At 42.7% G+C, this 21,068-nt stretch overlaps 3 protein-coding genes across 3 annotated transcripts; 1 reads left to right on the top strand and 2 right to left on the bottom strand.

The window, feature by feature from the left end:
* Positions 1–1,304: 1,304 nt before the first annotated feature.
* LOC131445918 (myosin light chain 5-like) lies at positions 1,305–3,500 on the top strand. Its single transcript, XM_058616679.1, has 7 exons — positions 1,305–1,497; positions 2,031–2,138; positions 2,215–2,290; positions 2,616–2,720; positions 2,982–3,060; positions 3,133–3,181; positions 3,248–3,500. Exons 1-7 carry the CDS (start codon positions 1,495–1,497, stop codon positions 3,347–3,349), a joined length of 522 nt encoding a protein of 173 aa, XP_058472662.1. The 5' UTR covers positions 1,305–1,494; the 3' UTR covers positions 3,350–3,500.
* hpse (heparanase) lies at positions 3,420–9,581 on the bottom strand. Its single transcript, XM_058616675.1, has 12 exons — positions 9,186–9,581; positions 8,446–8,573; positions 8,110–8,238; positions 7,848–8,021; positions 7,578–7,749; positions 6,750–6,797; positions 6,577–6,670; positions 6,346–6,452; positions 6,014–6,128; positions 5,309–5,433; positions 5,084–5,230; positions 3,420–4,547 (listed from the first exon to the last, which is right to left on the bottom strand). Exons 1-12 carry the CDS (start codon positions 9,410–9,412, stop codon positions 4,370–4,372), a joined length of 1,644 nt encoding a protein of 547 aa, XP_058472658.1. The 5' UTR covers positions 9,413–9,581; the 3' UTR covers positions 3,420–4,369.
* A 1,129-nt stretch (positions 9,582–10,710) lies between these two features.
* helq (helicase, POLQ like) lies at positions 10,711–21,025 on the bottom strand. The gene is made up of 18 exons (XM_058617095.1): positions 20,252–21,025; positions 19,319–19,928; positions 18,833–19,011; positions 18,463–18,663; positions 18,308–18,380; positions 18,127–18,224; positions 17,895–17,993; positions 15,387–15,532; positions 15,049–15,288; positions 14,314–14,455; positions 13,962–14,066; positions 13,667–13,874; positions 12,967–13,124; positions 11,695–11,793; positions 11,422–11,595; positions 11,209–11,322; positions 10,992–11,126; positions 10,711–10,908 (listed from the first exon to the last, which is right to left on the bottom strand). Exons 1-18 carry the CDS (start codon positions 20,441–20,443, stop codon positions 10,816–10,818), a joined length of 3,066 nt encoding a protein of 1,021 aa, XP_058473078.1. The 5' UTR covers positions 20,444–21,025; the 3' UTR covers positions 10,711–10,815.
* Positions 21,026–21,068: the final 43 nt, after the last annotated feature.

Below are 21,068 nucleotides of genomic sequence, written 5' to 3'. Positions count from 1 at the left end.
AAATCTGTATTTAACAGTGCTTTTATTTGGCTACAGTTAAGCCGAACCTTAGGGTAAAGTAAGACGATTGGTACACTTTTCAAAGTTGGTCGTTTGTTAATAAATAATTTGATCTGCACGAGAACACAAATTAAATCAATAGATTTCTTCAATAGAGTCTGGCAGAAGGACCATCTCGGTATGGCACAGGGTTTGCTGAGAATAAAAACCCAACGTCATTACCCGAATTCAATGAAACTGATCATCTAGTTTCACTCTGATAATTATTGATCACCAATATTTCATAATCGTCTTTATCTCGTCAAATTGTCTACCACTGAAAGCCACACAATGCAAATAATGAGTGTGGCGCCCCCTTGTGGACACTGATAAACACATCTATTTGGTGTTTGACACTAGAAATAATGGATTTTAATTATTGACTAAAACGAGATCATTTATGGACCTCAGAATGAAGCAGAAACATCTAAAACAAGGCCGTTAAAGGGGTTTCAATAAGGTGATGAGTGGAATATTCTGCATTGTTGTCTGTGTTAACTTAACCATGAAGAATTTCAAAAATGGTGCTGGTGAGGTTATGTGTTCTTAAGGAGCTAAACGTGTTGACACTTGGAAGGAATGTGGGAGGAGTTAACGTCCTAAAAGGGACTGGATTTAAGAGAATAAAAAACAATAGTGTGGATGCTGCTTCACTTTTCATAGTATTTCAGAATGGACTGTGGACCCTGACTCAGGGTTCACACTAATACTGAATGGAAATCAACAGTGTGGATGCTGACTCAGGGTTCACACTAATACTGAATGGAAATCAACAGTGTGGATACTGACTCAGGGTTCACACTAATACAGAATTGAAAACAATAGTTTGGATGCTGACTCAGGGTTCACACTAATACTGTAACTAATACTGAATGGAAAACAACAGCGTGGACGCTGACACAGGGTTCTGACTGATAAATAATGGAAAACAACAGAGTGGATGCTGACTCAGGGTTCACATTAATACTGACTGGAAAACAACAGTGTGGATACTGATTCAGGGTTCTGACTGATGAAGAATGGAAAACAATAAAGTGGGTACTGAAATAAAAACCTGAACAAAAACGCATATAATGACCCAGATGTTTAACAGCGACATGTTAATGTAAGGTTGTGCCGATGATCATGAAGAAGATGAAGATGAGTGTGATGCTATCATGTGACCTCTCAGTGACCTCTCCACAGTGACTCTCTGTAAATAGAAACTCTGTAAAAGGTTTTGATCATCATCATCATCATCAGCAGTAGTAGCAGTTGTTTCTGAGGGGCCTCAAGAGAACCAGGGTTTTACCACACATGCTGACCATGTAAGGGGAAGTGTATGAGAGCAGAGGGTCCCTGAACGCACCGCTCCATTTAGACCATCATCACATCCTCCTCATCGTCACAGCTGCTCTGCTTAAATATGAAGCCACCGCTGCTGAAGACTCATCAAAGAGGACAAGACAACCACACATGGTACGTACAAAACTTTGTTCAAGCTTACATATTTCTTTTGTTTTAATCTTAAATTTTGCACAGCTGCATTTTATCTCACCAATGAAGATTAAGAAGAAAGCTGAAACAAGAGTTCCCAAATTTACTTTTTTGTCTGTGAATCTATGTAATGACTGGTTGAAAATGTAAGTGTGGGAAATTAAGCTGTTTCTAAAATATACATGTGAAAAGATATTTAACAGACTTGAAATTATACATGTACAGTATGTAGCTATAATACATTTAATAAACTGTACAATTAATATAACAATGGTTTACATGTAAAGTAAAATGTCTTATTTATGAAAGATATATTAAATATAATCACATATGCAGGAGATGTACATGAATTAAAATGAGTAGTAAATGATGCTTAATCACCTACAATTATTTGACAGGGTAAGTTTTTTTGTTACATATCTTCATAAATGAAAGCTAAAAAAAATGTCATATGCATGTATATAGTGTGTGTGTGTGTGTGTGTTCATCACACCTATACATTAATGTTTGTTCAGGCGAGCAGAAAGACAAAGAAGAAGGAGGGAGGAGCCAAACGGGCTCAGAGAGCCTCATCCAACGTCTTCTCCATGTTTGAACAAACTCAGATCCAAGAGTTTAAAGAGGTGATTCCGTCAGATTCATTCAATTCACTTATTGAATTATTTTGATTTAAATCTCATTTCATAATTTCTGTTTCAGGCATTCACTCTGATTGACCAGAACCGGGATGGATTTATTGACAAGGAGGATCTGAAGGACACATACGCCTCTCTGGGTTTGTAGCTACAGCAATGCAACATACAGGTTGTTAAAGGGATAGTTCACTGACTGTAATCACTTACAGTCAGCACTGACTGGGCTGTGAGCAAACCCTGCTGCTGAGAATCAACCTGAGATGCAAAGACTTGCAATTAGACAGATGAAGGTTTTCAAACCCAGATGTCACAAAAAAATATATTTAATATTAAAATAATATATTATAAAATATTATATTTGAACTTACTGATTGAAGCAGCAGTTGATCAACAACTGATGACTCATTTGTTAGGGGTCTAAGGTGTGTGTGTGTGTGTGTGTGTGTGTGTGTGTGTGTTCCTCAGGTAAACTTAATGTGCTGGACAATGAGTTGGAGGACATGCTGAGAGAAGCCACTGGTCCCATCAACTTCACCATGTTCCTGACCCTATTTGGAGGAAAACTGCATGGTGAGAATGATGCGACAACAACATTTAACAATCAATCAATAAATTACATTATAAATAATACAACTAGATGTTTCTCAGAACTAAATTGGGGATATTTCTTTCTGGTGTTTTACAAAATGTATAGTATGAATTAATCCATAGTTAAAGTGGTGAGATTTTATTAAGACTACATGGAAGTTCTTCACTCTAACTCTGGTTTAACTGACAAAGGGTCACAGGTCAACATCAACAATCATCCCCATGTTTATCCTGTATTTGCAGGCACAGACCCTGAGGAAACCATTTTAAATGCTTTCAAAATGTTTGACCCTGACGCCAAAGGCTTCATTCACAAAGATGAGTAAGTCGTTTTTGTTCAATAACGTCTCATATTAGCGTCAACAGATCTCTGATCTTTTTTTTTTTGTTTCAGATTACAGAATCTACTGATGACGCAAGCGGACAAGTTTTCATCTGAGGAGGTGAACAATGCGTCTCCTAAGTTCCATTTTAAATAAACAGTATTACAACTGGTACTGTGGTTTCAGGTGAAGCAGATGTTCCAGTCGTCGGACATCGACGTGACAGGAAACCTGGACTACAAATCTCTGTGTTACATCATCACACATGGCGAACAGCAGGAGGAATAAACGAGTCAACGACATGAAAACATTACGTTTTGATAAATGTTCTAAAACTAAGAAGTGACTGAAACTCTGATCTGGATTTGACCACTTTATTCATTTAGATTGACACATGTCATGTACTCAACGTCTTAATAAAAACATTATGTACTTTGTTCATCTTCTCCAGAGGATTCATTTCTGTAAAAGAACTCACCAGCCTACACTGAGCTAAAAGCTAGCTCTCTGAGCTAACAACTAACCCTCTAAGCTAACAGCTAACTCTGTGAGTTAACATCTAACTCTTTGATTCTGCTCTCTGAGCTAATACGCTTCAGCTAATAGCTAACGTAGCTTTCTTTGAGCTGAACTAATGGTTACCTAAAGATCGTCTTCTCCCTGAGCTAACAGCTAAATCTGCTACCTGAGCTTACAGCGGACTCTGTGTCCTGAGTTAACACTGCTATCTAAGCTAACACCCAGGCCCCTGAGTTAACAACTATGTTCCTTTGAGCTAACAGCTAACTCTGATCTAAGAGCTGTATTTGTCCTCTGATTTAATTAGCCGAGCTAATAGTTAACTAAAGATTGCCTACACCCTGAGCTAACAACTAACTGCTCTTTGAGCTCACACGTCACTGTGCCCTAAGCTAACCTTGCTATCTAAGCTAAAAGCTAACTCTGCGCCCAGGCCCCCTAAGCTAACAGCTATCTCTGTGTTGTGAGTTACTTCAGATTCACTCCTAAAAGGAGGTTTAATGTTAACCCTATTCATTTTAGGTCACTCAATGTGAACCCATGTCACTGATGTCACACTGACACACCTGTAAACATTTGATAGTCTATGTACAGCATCATTTTACAGTGTTAAACTGAAAACAAACATACTAACTAACGTGGTTAAGGCCACACATGTCACTGTCTGTGTGGAACAGAGCTAGAAAAAACAATATTGTCTACAGTGTCTTTTACGGTAAAAAGTCAAACCATTTTACTTTTGAGTACCAGTGTTTTAGTCCAGTGATGAACATCTCTGAGGTCATGAGGTCATCTGAGGGGGACAGGGTCAAGACAGGCTGCAGCCTGAGCGTCTGTGAAGACGAAGAATGCCAGAGAGAAGGCAGGAAGCTGCAGGTGAACAGACGGAGGAAGGTGATTCGCTGTGAGGTCGGGAAGAGTTTTATCATCCGTCATCTTCAGCACGACTCCATTCAGAGTCACAGACCTGAGAAACCAAACAGACAGACAAGTTATTGTCCAGGTTCTCACACACACACACACGTTACAGCCACCACAATAACTTCCTCATTCTCCTATGCCAAAGTCCATCAGAGTCCAACAGGAGTTGTCAGTCCACTGCTGTCTCTGTTCCCTAGATCAAATGTGGTATTACGAGACAACTGTGTGTTAAATCCTTTATTCAGATAAACCTCAGTAACACAAACTTACCAAATGAGGCAGCAGTATATTAACAAACTCTCTCTGCTGTGATGTAAAATCGCTGATTTTCTCAATGGACTTTGGTGCAGGGACAAAATGGTTTATAAAACCACTCAGACTTTATTTTTCCCATTTGAAAATGCTGTCCAACAGTATTTGAGTTAAGATATCATGGATTTAAGGCGACACAGGGGGCGCTCATGTGTCTGTGCCTCACACACGCACACTTAAACACCTCAACGATCCCTTTAAGACTAACTTAAACAGCGTGATATTCCTCATGACCAGTGCAGAGATAAATGGTTCCATTGAAGGAGGCACCTGGAGTAGAGTCCCTCCTCCCCCGGCTGGTCAGACTGCAGGACAAAAGCGTCCACTGTGCTGGAGGAGACGATCGCTGGCACCGAGACCCTGGCCGTCTTCTTACTCAAGTTCAGAGCCATCAGTGTGACGGCGCCGCGTCTGTAGCTGCAGTGACGTGAGGTCAGAGTCAGATTAAAGAAAGATGAAAAAGGAGAAAAAAGTGACGTGTTTCAGAAGCAGCACCTGTTTGTGCTGGAGCAGTGCAGGTACAGCCTCACTCTCCGACTCCGCCCAGATTTTGACCACGCTGAAATTTTCAAAACCTCAGGGCCGACGAGTCGCTTATAGAGAACGGACAGCCAGTAATCCTACAGGAGGTGACACGAGGCGACAGAGTCAGACACTACACCTGGAGACGTTTGGAAAACGCTGATGTTTCTGTTTTCATTCTTATCTAAATTTAAACATTTGTAAAGAATGACACAGTTATTTCCTGCTTCTGTGAATGAAAGGCTGCTCACACCTCCTTTAAGTTTCAATTTCTTTAAAGAAATCCCTCCTCTCACTTTTCTCTATTTTTGTTTCTGAAACTATGCAAAGAAAAGCTGCTTCCTGTTCACACTGACATACACACACACACACGTGTGATGTAAACCAGTGGTTGTCAAACGTTTTATACCAAGTAGCACCTATTGCACACAAAATATTGAGCTCTCTCAGTAACACCATGATCACCACTGTTAAAATAAAGCAGTGTAAATAGGTCGAGCTAAGTCAGCTACAGACTTCTCACAGGAGGCAGATTTATTCCAAATAAGATCATTTGCTCTCTCATCCTCCTCCTCTTCCTCACTCTAATTATTATTATTTAATTTATTATTCATTTGTTTCAAGCGCTTTTACGTTCAATCGTTAGTGAAGAAGAAGACGACGATGTCGTCGACGTACAGGAAGTGGATCCAGGTTTTCGTCAACCAGGTGGTAACTCCCAGAACCGACGAGCACCTGCCGCATCACCACATCCACGCCGAGCCTGGCGCCCAGGCCCAGTTTATCCAGCCACCTAAACACACACACACACAAATGTGTCATGTCATGTGACCAAAAGGTCAAAGTTGATTGAAAGTTTGATTGTTCAAATTGAGACCACAGGAAGTGAAATCAAAATAAAAGTGGCATTAGAAAATGAGATGATAATGACCTGTGGCTAAGCCCCTCCCTCGAACATAGAAGTCCGAGGGAGGGGCTAAGGAATAGGACTTTTTTTAGTGTGAACTCACATAAACCCTGCGACAAACGTGTCCGACAGTCCGGCCGCTCCTCCTCCGTACGCCGAGCTGGTCTCCCCGAGCCAGACCGCCTTCCCTGGAGACGTCTGCTGGACTCTCTGACCACGACACACACACAGATTACATTACATGTCATGCAGCAGACGCTTTCATCCAAAGCGAGATTAACATCTACACGTCACACTCGTCAAACGCTGAGGCGTCCACTGTCGCCATCTTTACCTGCAGCACTTCGTTGATCTTCAGGGCCAGCGAGTCCAGAATCTGAGGATCGATGAAGTCCTCCAGAGACGTGTCTCTGCCGTTCACGTAGTAACTGCAGTGGGGGAGACGTGAATACATCAATGTTGACCGAGTAACTCTCAACACGTGACTCATATAACAGGTGAACTCACTGGTGCCAGGTGCAGGCGTCAACGGCCGCGCCTCCGCTCTGCAGGAACCTGCGGCAGGACAGTGAACGCCACATTAACCAGCTGAATGAGAGACATGGTGTCTTACGCCTGTCCAACAGGTGGACACTTAAAGGGACAGTATCAGCTACTTAAACATACATACAGGTGACAGGAAGTTTCTGTTGTGACACTTTGTAAACTGCTCTCTTTCTCACACCAAAGTCCATCGAGAAAACCTGCAATTTAACATCACAGGAGTTGTTGATCCACCGCTGCCTCCATCAGTAAGTTCACATGAGCTATTTTGAGAATTCTCTGTTGTTCATATTAACCTCAGGGACACAAACTTAACAAGCAGCTCCTGTGTTCACATGAGCTAAAAACACTGAAATGAAAAACGGTTAAAAAAAGTGACACAAACATCAGTTTTTTGGTTGGTAAATGTTGTCTAACAACGAGATAAAGAAGTAAACTGATATTTAAGATATGACAGACTAAAGTAGACGTGGATTTTAGAGGATGAGACGTTTGCTATGTGTCTAAAAAGCCATGTTTTCACTTAGCTAGTGCCTACACTACCACAGTTCCAGCCTGTATGTACAGTAACACACTGACTATATTTAAGTACCTTTCAGAACCCCACTTCCTAAAAAATCCTAAAAAATTCCCTTTCACATGCTTCCCTAAGTGATTCAGTCCCAGCATCAGAATGTCGCAAATAACCAGTGGAGTTAAAGTGAAGTCACATGAGGCTCAGTAAGTCAGTTAGAGGACAGAGCACAGCGTTTCCTCTCTTCTTCAGCAGATTACACCAGCGTGACCTCTCACCCCTCCAGGATGTCGATCCTGTGGTCTCGCGGTTGGCCCACGTCCGGCCCGTACAGCGCAGCGTCGTGGTAAAGTTTCGATCGCGCCATGATCTCTCTGAGTTCGGTGAAGTCTTGTCCGAGCTGAAATCCGTCCACGCGGATCCCGGCTTTCTTCTCGAAGCTATTTGGTTCTGGGGACAAAAAAACAAACAAAATTGTGATGATCATGTGACGATCCAAAAAACAACTGACCCACTTTTAGATAAAAGTTGGAGGATGTGTGGCGAACCGTTTCCCAGCTCCCAGGACATGTGATACTGTTTGGCCTCGCAGTACTGCAGCAGAGAGCGAGCGTTGCTGCTGTTCCACGAGTTCTGAGCAGTTCTGAGCAGCGCGTTCAGCCCGAAGATCAGATCCAAACCGGAGCAGCTGGCGAAGGCGTGCAGCACGTCGACCGTGTACTCTGTGACAGAAGGAGGGTCAGAGTGAGAGGTCGCTCAGTCAGAGAGCAGCTCTGCTTTACATGTGTTCATCTGTTCATGTGTTCACACCTGTGAACTTGACCCGTCTGTATTTCCTCTGCACGTCCTCTCTCATCAGCACCATCTGCTGCTCAGGCCACTCCCCCTTCAGCTTCTCTTCCAACCATGAGGGCAGCTCCAGTTTGTCACATGACTCATCTACAGATGAGGTAGGAGTTATTTATATTTATTTACATGTAAATACAGAAAATAATTTACAGTATAATGTTTCCACGCTGCTAAAATAAAGCATTAGACATTAACAAGTTTACAGAAGCATCTTTCATCTATATATACATATATATATATATATATATATAAAAAATACATAATCACATATTTCATTTGCTGCTGACTTGTTGTTACCTGCGGTGAAGGCGGTGTTTGAGTGATGAGGCTTCTGAGGCGTGAACACCATGAAGTCCTGTCTGGTTCCACCAAACCTCAGAAAAGCTGGAGTCAGAGCTTTAGTCAACGTCCGTAACTTTGGAGATCTGGACACAACAACAGCAAAAAAAACACAAAATATTAATCAAAATAATTTAATCTGCTAGGATTTTAACAAAAATAATGAAATGTTAAAGTCTGTAAACTTGACAACAATGTATTTAAAAATGAAAATAATCAGAGTTTGTAATATATTTTTTAAATTAGAGTTAAACTATTTTAACATTTGGTCTTTTCAAACAAAAAGACCGGAAAAAATATTGGATTTTTGACAGGTTTTTCTTTTATGTCCGTATAAACTGAACATATTTGACTGAATCAGCTCCTGGTAGATCATTAAACATTTAGAAAATGTATTTAATCCATCTCTCAAAAAAAAAACTAAAATTCAACTGAAAAAAACTCAAAATTAATATTTCAATTTCTATCATTCAGAAAACTGGAAATGACATTTAAAAACTTTTCCTTATTTTTTTTTAAAATTTCTGTGAAAAAATAATGAAGTCTGTTCCTGAAAACAACAAGATGAGACAAGAGAGATTTAGATATTCAAACAAATCGGATTAAGTTACAGGAAAATAAAGTGAACAAACTGGTTTTGTGGTCCGTGAACGTCTCACACACACACACACACACACACACACACGATGACAACTGACCCCAGCAGGGACATGAACTTCTCCTCTGAGGCCAGACTGGCGTCGATGGTGACGGACAGAAACCGCGGGTCCACGCGGTGGATGACTGCGGATAAATCCACATCCACGCCCACGGACGGAGTCAGAGAGCCGGGCACGATGGTCAGGTTGTTGTCCGTGACGAGTCCTCGGATGCGGACTCCGTCACAGAGAGGAGAGAGGAGGCAGAGCAGCAGGACGAGCTTCATGACTGAAAAAAAACTTCCACGCTGTCTAAAGAAACATCATTAAATCATTAAATCAATAACTCATAAACTTCTTCTTCTTAGTCCTCTGGCTTGAGGCGCGGGCTTGAGGCGCGGGCACACCGGAACAGAGTCTGATCTGAACCGCTGCATTAAAAACATGTGTTTGAATCGCATCAAGAGTGTGGGCGGAGATTCAGGGGTACAACAGAGATTTGAGAGGCGGGGCCATACTTAGACCACACCCCTCCCTCTAACAGAAGGAGGAAACTGAATCTGTGCACTGTGTTCCACTTACCTTGATGTTAAACAGAGAATGATGCCACACCCAGGCTAAAGATCTAGTTTGTCAGATTTACGAGGGTTTACTGGCACAAATTTAATATGGTATTTACTTGGGGTTGTAAAAGTTTATCACTTTTAAGTGTTCGTCGTCTTAAAATAAGCCTTTTGTATGTGGGGCCTTGCTTAACAGAAGCCGCCATCTTGAGCTGCCGCGTTACTACAGCAACCTGAATAAACAAACTAGAGTTACTAGATATTTTGCAGATATTAAGCAGAAATTTGCTAACTAAATAGTGAAATAGTGAATGAGGTTAATTCTGGTACACTAAGGTCACAGTGGTTACCTGACAAGCATGGTAAAGGTAGTAGGTAGGAGTCTGTAATCTGCAGTCTCACCAGTAGGTGTCACTATTGCTTTTAGTGTGTTTCCATTTCCACAGAAAGTTATTTGGTGGCTAGCTAACCAGCGAGCTAATCTCGTCCTTTTGATAAACATTTTGCAGTCAGTCCCAAAGAGTAGATAAAAATAAATATTTAAACTTCTTACTGCTAACTTACAAGTATAGCTAGAATGCACTGTCATTGTGGCTAGCTAATAAGCATATTCACTGTTTTTAGTAAGAACAAACAGCTAACAGCCAGTTTGTTGAAGGCAGGTCATTGAGGCTAGCTAGCTAGCTAGCTAAAATCCTCACCTTTTCTTTTAATGGACAACTGCATGTTTAAGGTGAGCCAGGTGTTTCAGAATAAAAGTCCTGTTGATCTTGCGTTGGTAATTGCAAAAACAATGCAACTTGTGAACAAGTCACAACTGCACTTTATAATGACTCAATTTTCTGTGATGTCAAAGTACATTTTTGCTTCAGTGACACACAGCTCCTCCCTTCTTATTGTGGCCACACCCCCTCTAATCACACACCTGTAGGAGTCTAGCTGCAGTTACATGTTTGTTCATGTTGTGATTCTGACAGAAGACTCAGTGAAGTGAGAGTCACAGTCAGAGGACAAACACACGCTTGTTGTTCTATATTATTTTAATATGATATGATATGCATTCCAAAAATGAAAAAATAATAAAGAATAAAAAACAGAGAGAGTAAAGTTGTGTGTAATAAATAGAGTCAGACGTGTTGCTCAGTAGGTAGATCTGTGGGAGTGGTCAGCAGCTCATCCACTTCCTCCTGAAGAGCTGCCGCCTTCTCATTCAGAAGCATCTGGAACACAGAGACGTGTCATCTGTGCACATGTTAAATCATCATGAACAGCACCAGAGACAAAACAACAACACAACACTCACCTTAGCTGATGCTACAATCTGATTGGCCTGTTTCTTGTGCAGGTTTTCTATCGTCTTGGACAGAACTGCAGGGTCAGCGTTTGCCAGGTGAGTCAGCGTCTTGTAGCCGGCGTTATACAGCTGCTTCGCTCTGGACTGAAAAGACAAACATAAACAACAACAACTGCAATAAGAATGAAACACTTTGTCAGGAAAGATGAGCGTCACGGTCACTGACCTCCATGACCCCCACCACCTCCATCAGAGGGATAAGCTCCGCCTTCACGCAGTAACTCAGTCTCCGTGTGAGCTCTGTTAGCAGAGCTTTGAACGGCCAAAACTCCTCCAGCTCCTGAGAAGAATGAGATGTGTAAACGTTAAACAGCAGATGCTCTGCGTGCAGACGCAGTGTTGGTGGCGCGCTGACGTCAGGTGACAGTGAGGGCGTTACCTCGGCGAAGTGCAGCACACAGGAGCAGAAGGCGGAGGAGGAGCTGAGCAGCGTCTGAACGAAGCCTCGGCTCAGCTGAAACCTGTCGGCCACGCTCCACACGTTGGTTTCCCTCAGTAAAGAAAGCAGCACCAGAGCCAGGTACATCCGCTGCACCACCGCTGTGTTTGCACTCTGACGCACAAACAAAAACAACAACAACAACAGTGTGAAAAACAAACAGCTACGACAGGAGCTGCTGCTTCATACCAGGAGAAACAAAGCTGCTCTTACATTCTTCACCGTCTGTCCCGCGGCTTTCCTCGCTACGAAACTCTCCGGAACGCCGACGACGGCCGACATCTTCTGCTCGGCGGCCGACAGCAGCGTGAACTGTGAGACAGGACTCAATTACTCATACTGTACATTTCCACACCGGGTAATTGGACTAACGTCCTTGTCCCAGTACACAAGGGCAGCCCATGGGCAAGTGGAAGGGAACTGGGCTCGTAACTGGGGGGTCGCCGGAACAGGTCAAGGACACACACCAGAAGTAAACACACAACACACAGAGGGAGGGAATCTGGAAAGCTGCTTTAAAAATAAAACGTTAAGGTTTTTCACATGTTCAGATTAAGCCGACACAAACTGAAAACAGTGAGAGGTGACGGCTTCACGTGATCATGGTGGTAGAATGTCAACTATCAACGTCACGTGTGAAAAATAGGCGAGACTCCTGAGCTCAAAAATAGCATCAGACATCAGTGTGAACGCTCATTTCATTTGTTAAAACTGGTGCTGAAATGAAAAAAGCAGCGGCGATGATTCCCTGTTTAAAGTATTATTTTACATGTCTAGATAATAGCATGTTGAGCATCATTCAGTGTCTTTCTACTGTCCATTAACTTCAAAAATAATAAATTATTTGAAGCTGATGGAGCATAAATTCCGTCTCTTCTGGATTTTGTCTTCTTCTATTATTTCTGAGTCAGAGCTTTGGGACAGGAAACATGGACGATTCATGCTTACGTCACTGGTGGTTGCTGGTCTTTGAAACAGCAGAGTTAGAGGAAGCTGAGCTTCCTTTGCGGTCTTAGAGCAATCACCACTGATGCAACTATAATTTGACTCTCAACTGCATTATATATTTTATAATTATATTATTATATAAATATACATATATATTTTTTCTTTTTTCCTTTTTATACATTTGTTTCAGTTTATATTTAGACTGTACATAGACTTGCATGCCTCTTATGTTTCTATCTTGTAACATATTCTGGGAGCTGCTGAACTGTGAATTTCTCTGTGAGATGAATAAAGTATCTATCTATCTATCTATCTATCTATCTATCTATCTATCTATCTATCTATCTATCTATTATCTGCATGTTCTAAAACATTCAATCAGTAGCAAATTAAGTAGCAGTTTTCAGTTGCTACTGCATCATCTGCATGTTTACATGTATTACATAAAGGCAATTTTAGTTGGACTAACACAATAATTCAGTTTTCTCTGACGTCATGAAAACATACTGGCAGACATTTAGACATGAGACTGCTCACCTGTCTGAAGTAAATCATCCAGTCCGGTTTGCACTGAGTGATCATGTCGTACGGCGTCACCAGGTAGACCAGGTGCAGGTAACTGTTGAGCAGCAGGCCCTCCAGGCCCAGGGACAGGTCTTTGTACAGGAGGTCACTAAAGGTCAGATCCACTGAGCCTGAGGGCGAGAGACAATGACGGTGACGTCACCGAGCCGTGACTACAAAGAGGCCGCGGTTCAAACGGCCACGAAACAGGAAAAACAGAGTTTTAACAGAAGACTCAAAACGATGAAGCACGAGGAATGTGAAAAGAATCACTTCCTGTTTACCAGAAGAACGTCAACATGTTTGTAAGATATCACAGATTTCAGCTGATGCAGATTTTATCTGGTGAGCGTTTTTTTGTTTGTGGACTTTGGTGCAGTAAAAACTTCCTGTTTTCCTGGATAAGTTTCCTGTGATAAAAGAGTGTTGAGTGAGATAAAGATTACGCTTTATTACGTGAGCCTTTTGTTAAGTGGCTACAATCTTGTTTTCCCAGGTGTAAGTACTGAATAAGTACGTCACACATCTTTATTTAACCAGGAAGTCTCATGAGAGAAACCTCCTTTACGAATACAATACTTCAAAAATTCTGAACTGTTCCTTTAAAAAAAAGGTAATCGTTTATTTGTTGCCATGACTCCTGCAAACCGGTGACATCATCACTGTTATTTACCTTTAAACGTCGCTCTCCCGAGCTTGGTGACCTGCAGCTCTTGACTCTTGTGTGACGTCGTCACGGTGACAAGCTCCTTCTCGCGCAGCATGTCGACGCACTGGCGCACCGCGTCCCACAGACTCCGCCCCACACACAGCTGCTCCTGCTGCACGTGCAGCAGCGTCCCGCGCAGGAACTCCTCCACGCGCTGCACCGAGGTGGTGATCTGCAGAACAGTGACGCGCGCACACGTTTAACTCGACTCGCTCTGGGCTCACGTTCATGACAACGTGCATACGGGGAAGAGATTTACGCTGAGTCCGATGAGCGACAGGATGAGACTCAGGATTCCTTTTCCGTCCTCATGCATCAGGTTGCTGTAGCAGTTCTCCACCGGAGCACACACAAGCGTTTTAGCCTGAAACACAAATGACGACAAACCATTTGAAGTCCAGTGAAGTCCAGAAACGTTTCCCTTTCACATGTGAAAAAAAGAGCCAGAGACAGGGACACTCAACCACTCGCTTGCTGTGAATTATCCAGAGATATTTTCTGCTGTGTTCTAAGATGAGCTCAAAATGTGTCTACAGAGCTGGCAGGAAACGTTCTGGAAAAACGTCTGGAGTGACTTTTCAATGACATTTGCACACAGATGGTCTGCTCACCATGTTGCGGTCTTTGTCCTGCAGGATGAGGACGCTCTCTCCCACCGTGTCGATGCCCGCTCGCCCGGCCCGGCCCACCATCTGTTTGTACTGACTCCTCTTCAGGAAGTCTGTGGCAATGTACGGCGAGCGCAGGATCACTCTGCTCATGGACATGAGACAGGGAAGAGACAGGTGAGACATCAGTGGACTCTTAACTCCTGTTCCTAACATCTGTGACACTTTTCTTTCCCTCCTCTGTTAAAGTTATAGTTCAGGGTTTGGAGCAGGGTTGTATGCAAGTGTCTCCTGAGCTGAGAGCCAATGGGAGGACAGACAGAGAGGACAGGCTTAACCAAAGACTCACCTAACAAAATCTAAGTTTTGTCTTTTAAGATTATGTTCCGCTATTTTATCTTGCTGTTAGTCGGCCATTACCAGGAGGAAAACAAAGTTCATGTCATTTTGTGAACAGCTCCCACTCCCACACCAAAGCCCATAGAGAAAATTGGTGTTTTGAGCTTGCGGGGACACAGGAGCTGCTGGTCTACTGCTGCCTCATTTGGTGAGTTTGTGTCACGAGGTAAATCTAAACAAACGATTCTGACAGAAGAAGCAGTGGATCGACACCTTCGGTGTGACTTGATGTAAAATTGTGTGTCAGGATGGTTTGAGGCGCTCACAGCACCGTGAGCTCCTTAAACAACCCTTAACTATTCCCTTAACTCGTAGTGAACTGTTTTGTCAGCGTCTCACCTGCGGGCAGGCAGGTTGATGCCAGCAGCCAGGGTGGAGGTACAGGTGAGGAGACAGAGGACACCGTTGGAGTACGCCTCCTCCACCAGCTTCCTCTCCTCGGTGGTCAGTCCGCTGTGGTGGTACGCCAACCCGTACGGCACCGTCCTCTTCAGGACGGGACACACGGCTCCGTCGCTGCTGTCCCTCAGCTCACGGAGGAGCATGGACTTCTCTGCCTCTCTGTGCTTCAGAAACTCCCTGCAAAGAGTGGCGGGGGGGGGGGGGGGGGGTTACAGTTGGTGCCACTTATAAAAAAAAAAAAGGCCCGGCAGACATTGTGTGTCCGGTTCACTCACCCTTTCAGGTATTTGCAGATCATGACAGCGACGTTCTCACAGTTTTTCTTGGTGGGACAGAAGACGAGACAAGAGTGTGTGGGGATGACTTCTGTCACCAGAGCGATGATGTGGTCGGGGTCCACCTTCTGCATCGCACTGGAGTACTGAGGGGGAGGGAAACACGCCATCATCAACAGACACACAGATGCTATTAGTTCATATAACCTGCATATATAAACATATGTGTATGTATACATATATATATGTATATACACATACATATACATACAGTTAGGCCCAGAAATATTTGGACAGTGACACAATCTTCATGATTTAGGCTCTGAATGCCACCACATTGGATTTCAAATGGAACAACTACAACGGAATTGAAGTACAGAATTTAAGGTTTAATTCAAGGGGTTGAACAAAAATATATGATTAAACATGTAGGAATTGTAGCTATTTTTATACAAACACTCCTCATTAACAAATAAACATAACCCTAAGTAAAATGTTACTTTTCAATATTTTGTTGAGAATCCTTTGCAGGCAATGACTGCCTGAAGTCTGGAACCCATGGACGTCACCAAACGCTGGGTTTCCTCCTTTGTGATGCTTTGCCAGGCCTTTACTGCAGCTGTCTTCAGTTGTTGCTTGTTTGTGGGTCTTTCTGCCTTAAGTTTTGTCTTGAGCAAGTGAAATGCATGCTCGATTGGGTTGAGATCTGGTGATTGACTAGGCCATTGCAGAATATTCCACTTCTTTGCTTTAAAAAACTCCTGCGTTGCTCTTGTAGTATGTTTTGGATCATTGTCCATCTGTACTGTGAAGCGCCGTCCGATCAACTTTGCTGCATTTGGCTGAATCTGAGCAGAAAGTATATCCCTATACACTTCAGAATTCATCCGGCTGCTTCTGTCTTTTGTCACATCATCAAGAAACACAAGTGACCCAGTGCCATTGGAAGCCATGCATGCCCATGCCATCACACTGCCTCCACCATGTTTCACAGAAGATGTGGTGTGGTTTGGATCATGAGCTGTTCCAATTCTTCTCCAAACTTTCATCTTCCCATCATTCTGGTACATGATCTTAGTCTCATCTGTCCAAAGAATGCTGTTCCAGAACTGGGGTGGCTTCTTCAGGTTTTTTTTGGCAAAGTAATTTCTAGCCTTTCTATTTTTGAGGCTGATTAATGGTTTGCACCTTGTGGTGAATTCTTTGTATTTACTCTCATTAAGTCTTCTCTTTATGGTCGACTTAGATACTGATACACCTACTTCCTGGAGAGTGTTCTTCACTTGAGTGGATGTTGTGAAGGGGTTTTTCTTCACCATGGAAACGATTCTGCGATCATCGACCACTGTTTGGTTCCGTGGACGTCCAGGCCTTTTTGAGTTCCCAAGCTCACCAGTGCACTCTTTTTTTCTCAGAATGTACCAAACTGTTGATTTAGCCACTCCTAACATTTCTGCTATCTCTCTGATGGATTTCTTCTTTTTTTCAGCCTCAGGATGGTCTGTTTCACCTCCATTGAGTGCTCCTTTGACTGCATGTTGTGTGTTCACAGCAACAGCTTCCAAATGCAAACGCCACACCTGGAATCAACTCCAGACCATTTAACTGCTTAATTGATGACAGGTTAACGATGGAATAGCCAATGCAGCCATGTTATTTTTTTTTGCAGCCTTCTGAGTCAATTGTCCAATTACTTTTGGTCCCTTGAAAAAGAGGTGGCTACGTATTAAAGAAACCCTAAACCCTTGCTCCAATTTGGATGTGAATACTCTCAAATTACAGCATATCCTGAATATGTTTTCGTAAACAGCTAAAATAACAAAACTTGTGTCACTGTCCAAATATTTCTGGGCCTAACTGTATGTGTATATATATATACACACACATACATACATATACGTATATACACATATGTATGTGTATATATATGTATATGTATACATATATATACACATACATATATAACTTTGACAGTTTTAAAGGTTTAAAGGTACAGTGCATAAAATTAAGCAGCATTTATTGGTGAAGTCTCTGCAGAATATCATCTCACCTTCTCAAAACTGAAAATATGATTAGTTTGTCCCTTGTGGGCTGCTGTAAAAACATGGTGTTCCAAAAAAAGAGCAGAACCAGCTCCTGATACACATAGGAAGAGAAAATATATTGAATAGCCACTAGGGGGCAAATACGCTGGTTGTAAGTGTAAGAGTTAATGATCTCAATCACTAGTTTCAGCTCTTTAATACAACATGATGTCAAGTTCATGAATTACTTTCTCATTTAAAGAATAAAAGTCCAATAGTAGCTAGAAGCGGGTGACGCATGTAAAGCTGTAGTTGTAAAATGTCAACATGGAGTTTGGATTCTTTTTGGTGACATCACGACCAGTGGCCACTTGGAACTCAACCCAAACCCATGATATAAAGTAACTTTTGAAAGCATCGTGTAGCATAACACAAAATGTAAGAAATGAAGCTGAACTTGACGACAACAACATGTTCCTTTTACCTTGAAGTTGAGGTGACGCGAGAACTTGAAACAGTCCTCTTCCTTTGGGTCCACTTCATAGATGGTGTCCCTCAGTTTGACGTATTCTTTGAGCTGGACCTGAAAACACAGAGGACAGATGAACCCGTCAGTCACACACGTTGTTGTGCATTTGTCGTGTATTTGTCATATATAACCGTCCTCGTCATTGCACTGCACACTCATAAGAGGGGGAGGAGCTAAAGTGACTCACAGGTCTGAAGTCGTTAGTGTAATTCTCAGCCTTTAAAAACGTCTGCAGATCTCCGATGTTTCCCAGTGTTGCGCTCATTCCAATAATCTGAGTCTGACCTGGATAAGAAAAAAAACTGTTTGTTTATTAACTTAACTTGAAGATTTGTAAAAAAAAAATCATCGAAATCAGAGACACTTACTGTTCACATACAGAAGTTTAGCCAGAGTCATTTCAATGACGGCTCCTCGACTGCCGTCCCCTAACATGTGGAGCTGAAGAAAAAACAGCAGCTTCCATTAAAAAACGCCGTCTCTTTTACTCACACAGCCGTGATATTTCAGAGTGTGTGCGCACCTCGTCGACCACCACCAGTCCCAGCTGATCCAGTCGACCGTTCTCTATCAGAGAGTTTACCAGACTGTGAGCTTTCTCTATCGTAGCCACGTACAGCGACATCTTATTCCTCCGCTTCACTGGAGGAAACCTGCCCTTACTGCCGGCGTACTCCTCCACCATGAAGTCCAGCTCCAGGCCGAAGCTCGCCAAGCCACGCACCTGGAACAAACCAAGCAGCGCTTACAAAAAACAGGCGTCCCACAGGGATCCATCCTGGTTCCTCTGCTAATCCCATCATCTCCACAAAATTGTGACGTACATTGTGATGCAGATAACACCACTCTTTATGTTAAAGGTCCTCTACTCATCTGGACATGTGGACACTGACCTTCTCCTGCACCAGTGATATGTAGGGTAAGATGAACAGACAGTCTTTCTTCCTGCACAGCAGCTCTCGCAGGATCAGGATCTCAGCCACCAGAGTTTTCCCTCCACTCGTGGGCAGCGAATAAATGAGGTTCTTCCTCTGCTGGACACAGTCCAGGTTCAGACACGTCTCCTGCCAGTCTGAAAACACACATTAGAAAGGACAGTTCAGGTTTTATGACACGTGGTTGTATGACGTGTCATAAAACATGTACACCCCTAGCTGGCACAGTTACAACTCTGTGTGTCAGTACTTTATACAACCACATTTAAAAAAAAACGCAACCATCACAACGTGCAGTCAAGATGAAGACATTTGTCTCTGTTGGTTAAACAAAAACAAACTTTTTAAATCTTCACCATCATCTCCAGGAACCTGATACATTCAGACAAACGACTAATTGAAATCTGCAGACTGATCAATAAAAAACATGAAAGAGTGAGTCACCATATAAACTCTTGATTCCTCTCAGTTTGTGCATCAGGTCTTTTACTTTGGAGGGGAGTCCAAAGAAAGGCCCAAGGTCAGTCGTTTCCGTGGAAACCGTCTCCATGGCCTGCATGGCGACGGTGATCTCCTCAGAAACCACTGCTTCCTTTAACGCGGCAGTGCGAGAGACGTTTGATGGCACTGCACCGTTACAGACCATTGTCCTCTTCAGCTGATCAGTCACACTCCTCCTCGCTCTGCTTCGTCTCTTCGTTTTGTCTTCTGTGTGTCTGTCTCTTGCATCGTCCCCTATTCTGTCCGGTGTGGACGTTCGGTCGCCGCCCTGCAGCCTGCTCCTCTTCACGACCTCGACCTGCTCTTCAAACTGGATCTGACTGGGTGGTAAGTCCTCGAAGGGCTCATCCACAAGGCCGTCCAAGATGGAGTCAGTGAGGATGTCTCCGCAGGACTGTCCATGGACGTCATTCTTTGACGTTTCGGGATCCTGATGATCGATGACGTCACGCTGCCTCTCAAATTGTTCAGCATCGTCCAGCTTCGCCAACAGAGAGCTGTCCTCGAGGAGGCTGTCATAGTCCCCAAATAAGTCCTCAGCATCACTACAGTACTGCAACAGAACACAGGGTGGATCAGTTATGGTGTGAAGGAGGAAGTTATTCTACCAGCTTACTTCTAAAAATGTGTTTGTCTCACAGTGTAATTGTAACTTTACAATGACCTCGGACTAGATTTTTGGGATTTAAAGAAACAACTTTACAGATAAATCAAATAAAGGACTATTCTGTGCTTGTTTTTTTCTTTCATTGGGTCTGGAAGTGTCAAGATTAGTAGATTATTGAAATAGTCCCTGGCTGTTTTTGTGGTTTGACTTATTGCTCAAATCAATTATCAGATGATACTACAGACTGTGCGTGTGTGACAGTGAGACACCTCAGCAGGTTGAGTTTGAGCCATGACGCTGCTGAGCCTCCTGTTTATGGGACATCTCTGTGGACAGCTGTCTGCTCCTCCTCCTCCTCTTCTCTTCCGGGCAGGTGTTAGGTGTGTCTGTGGTCCGTCCCTTGGCCTCTTCCTGCATGAAACTCTTCTAATTTTGAGTTCCGGCGGTGCAGCAGCATTCATTACTGTCTCGGCTGCTACATGTGTTAGCTTTACATAAACACAGGAGGAGCTGACATTCTGCTACACACTCTTATAGCTGTTAACAACATGGCTAAACGTGTTTAAGGTTACCAAATGAAGCCGCTCCATTATTCAGCTTCATATCGTGTCCTTATAAACATTACGGTTTCTTCATAATCGTCCGCAAAACATTTAAAAGGCACACACTGCTCGTTTGCGTGTAGCTTTAGTTGAGGAGGACACAAACGGAAACAGAGAGCGCGTCACATTTAAAATAGTCAACAAGAACGTTAGCTCAAGAGAAAAATCCTACCCGCAATTCCGTTTTGGCGAGCTAACAGATTTGATATTTGTCAGTACTAGTGGTAATATTGCTAATAATTTGTTACCAAGAATCATTTCTTTCGGCTAGTTACAAACATCAAACTTTAATGACACAGACAGCACCGTTCCCACCTGTTTGTTTCGCTAACATCGTTTAATTAGCGTTTTAAATGCTTTTAAATACTTTAAACGCAAAAAAGATATCGATTTGAGTCATATATATATATTACAATTCAATGACTGTAATACAACGCAACTTTGACATATTTTATTTCATAAATAATTTTCTAAATAACGTGAA

The sequence above is a fragment of the Solea solea genome, chromosome 19 (genome assembly GCF_958295425.1).
Source record: "Solea solea chromosome 19, fSolSol10.1, whole genome shotgun sequence".
Classification (NCBI taxonomy): Eukaryota; Metazoa; Chordata; class Actinopteri; order Pleuronectiformes; family Soleidae; genus Solea; species Solea solea.
Note: the sequence above shows the minus strand (reverse complement) of the source record. Positions and strands in the feature narration are given on the sequence as shown.

What these genes read in the sequence shown, in the direction of transcription:
- LOC131445918 (XM_058616679.1), top strand. An exon ending in AGATCCAAGAGTTTAAAGAG is followed by an intron (nt 2,139 to 2,214) that starts GTGATTCCGTCA and finishes TTTCTGTTTCAG; the next exon opens with GCATTCACTCTGATTGACCA. An exon ending in ACAAGTTTTCATCTGAGGAG is followed by an intron (nt 3,182 to 3,247) that starts GTGAACAATGCG and finishes CTGTGGTTTCAG; the next exon opens with GTGAAGCAGATGTTCCAGTC.
- hpse (XM_058616675.1), bottom strand. Translation starts at nt 9,412, where the DNA reads ATGAAGCTCGTCCTGCTGCTCTGCCTCCTCTCTCCTCTCTGTGACGGA. An exon ending in AAGTTCATGTCCCTGCTGGG is followed by an intron (nt 8,574 to 9,185) that starts GTCAGTTGTCAT and finishes TGTTGTGTCCAG; the next exon opens with ATCTCCAAAGTTACGGACGT. An exon ending in GACGCCTGCACCTGGCACCA is followed by an intron (nt 6,671 to 6,749) that starts GTGAGTTCACCT and finishes CCCCCACTGCAG; the next exon opens with TTACTACGTGAACGGCAGAG.
- helq (XM_058617095.1), bottom strand. Translation starts at nt 20,443, where the DNA reads ATGAATGCTGCTGCACCGCCGGAACTCAAAATTAGAAGAGTTTCATGC. An exon ending in AGGAATCAAGAGTTTATATG is followed by an intron (nt 19,012 to 19,318) that starts GTGACTCACTCT and finishes GTGTGTTTTCAG; the next exon opens with ACTGGCAGGAGACGTGTCTG. An exon ending in TGTCGCTCATCGGACTCAGC is followed by an intron (nt 13,875 to 13,961) that starts GTAAATCTCTTC and finishes ACTGTTCTGCAG; the next exon opens with ATCACCACCTCGGTGCAGCG.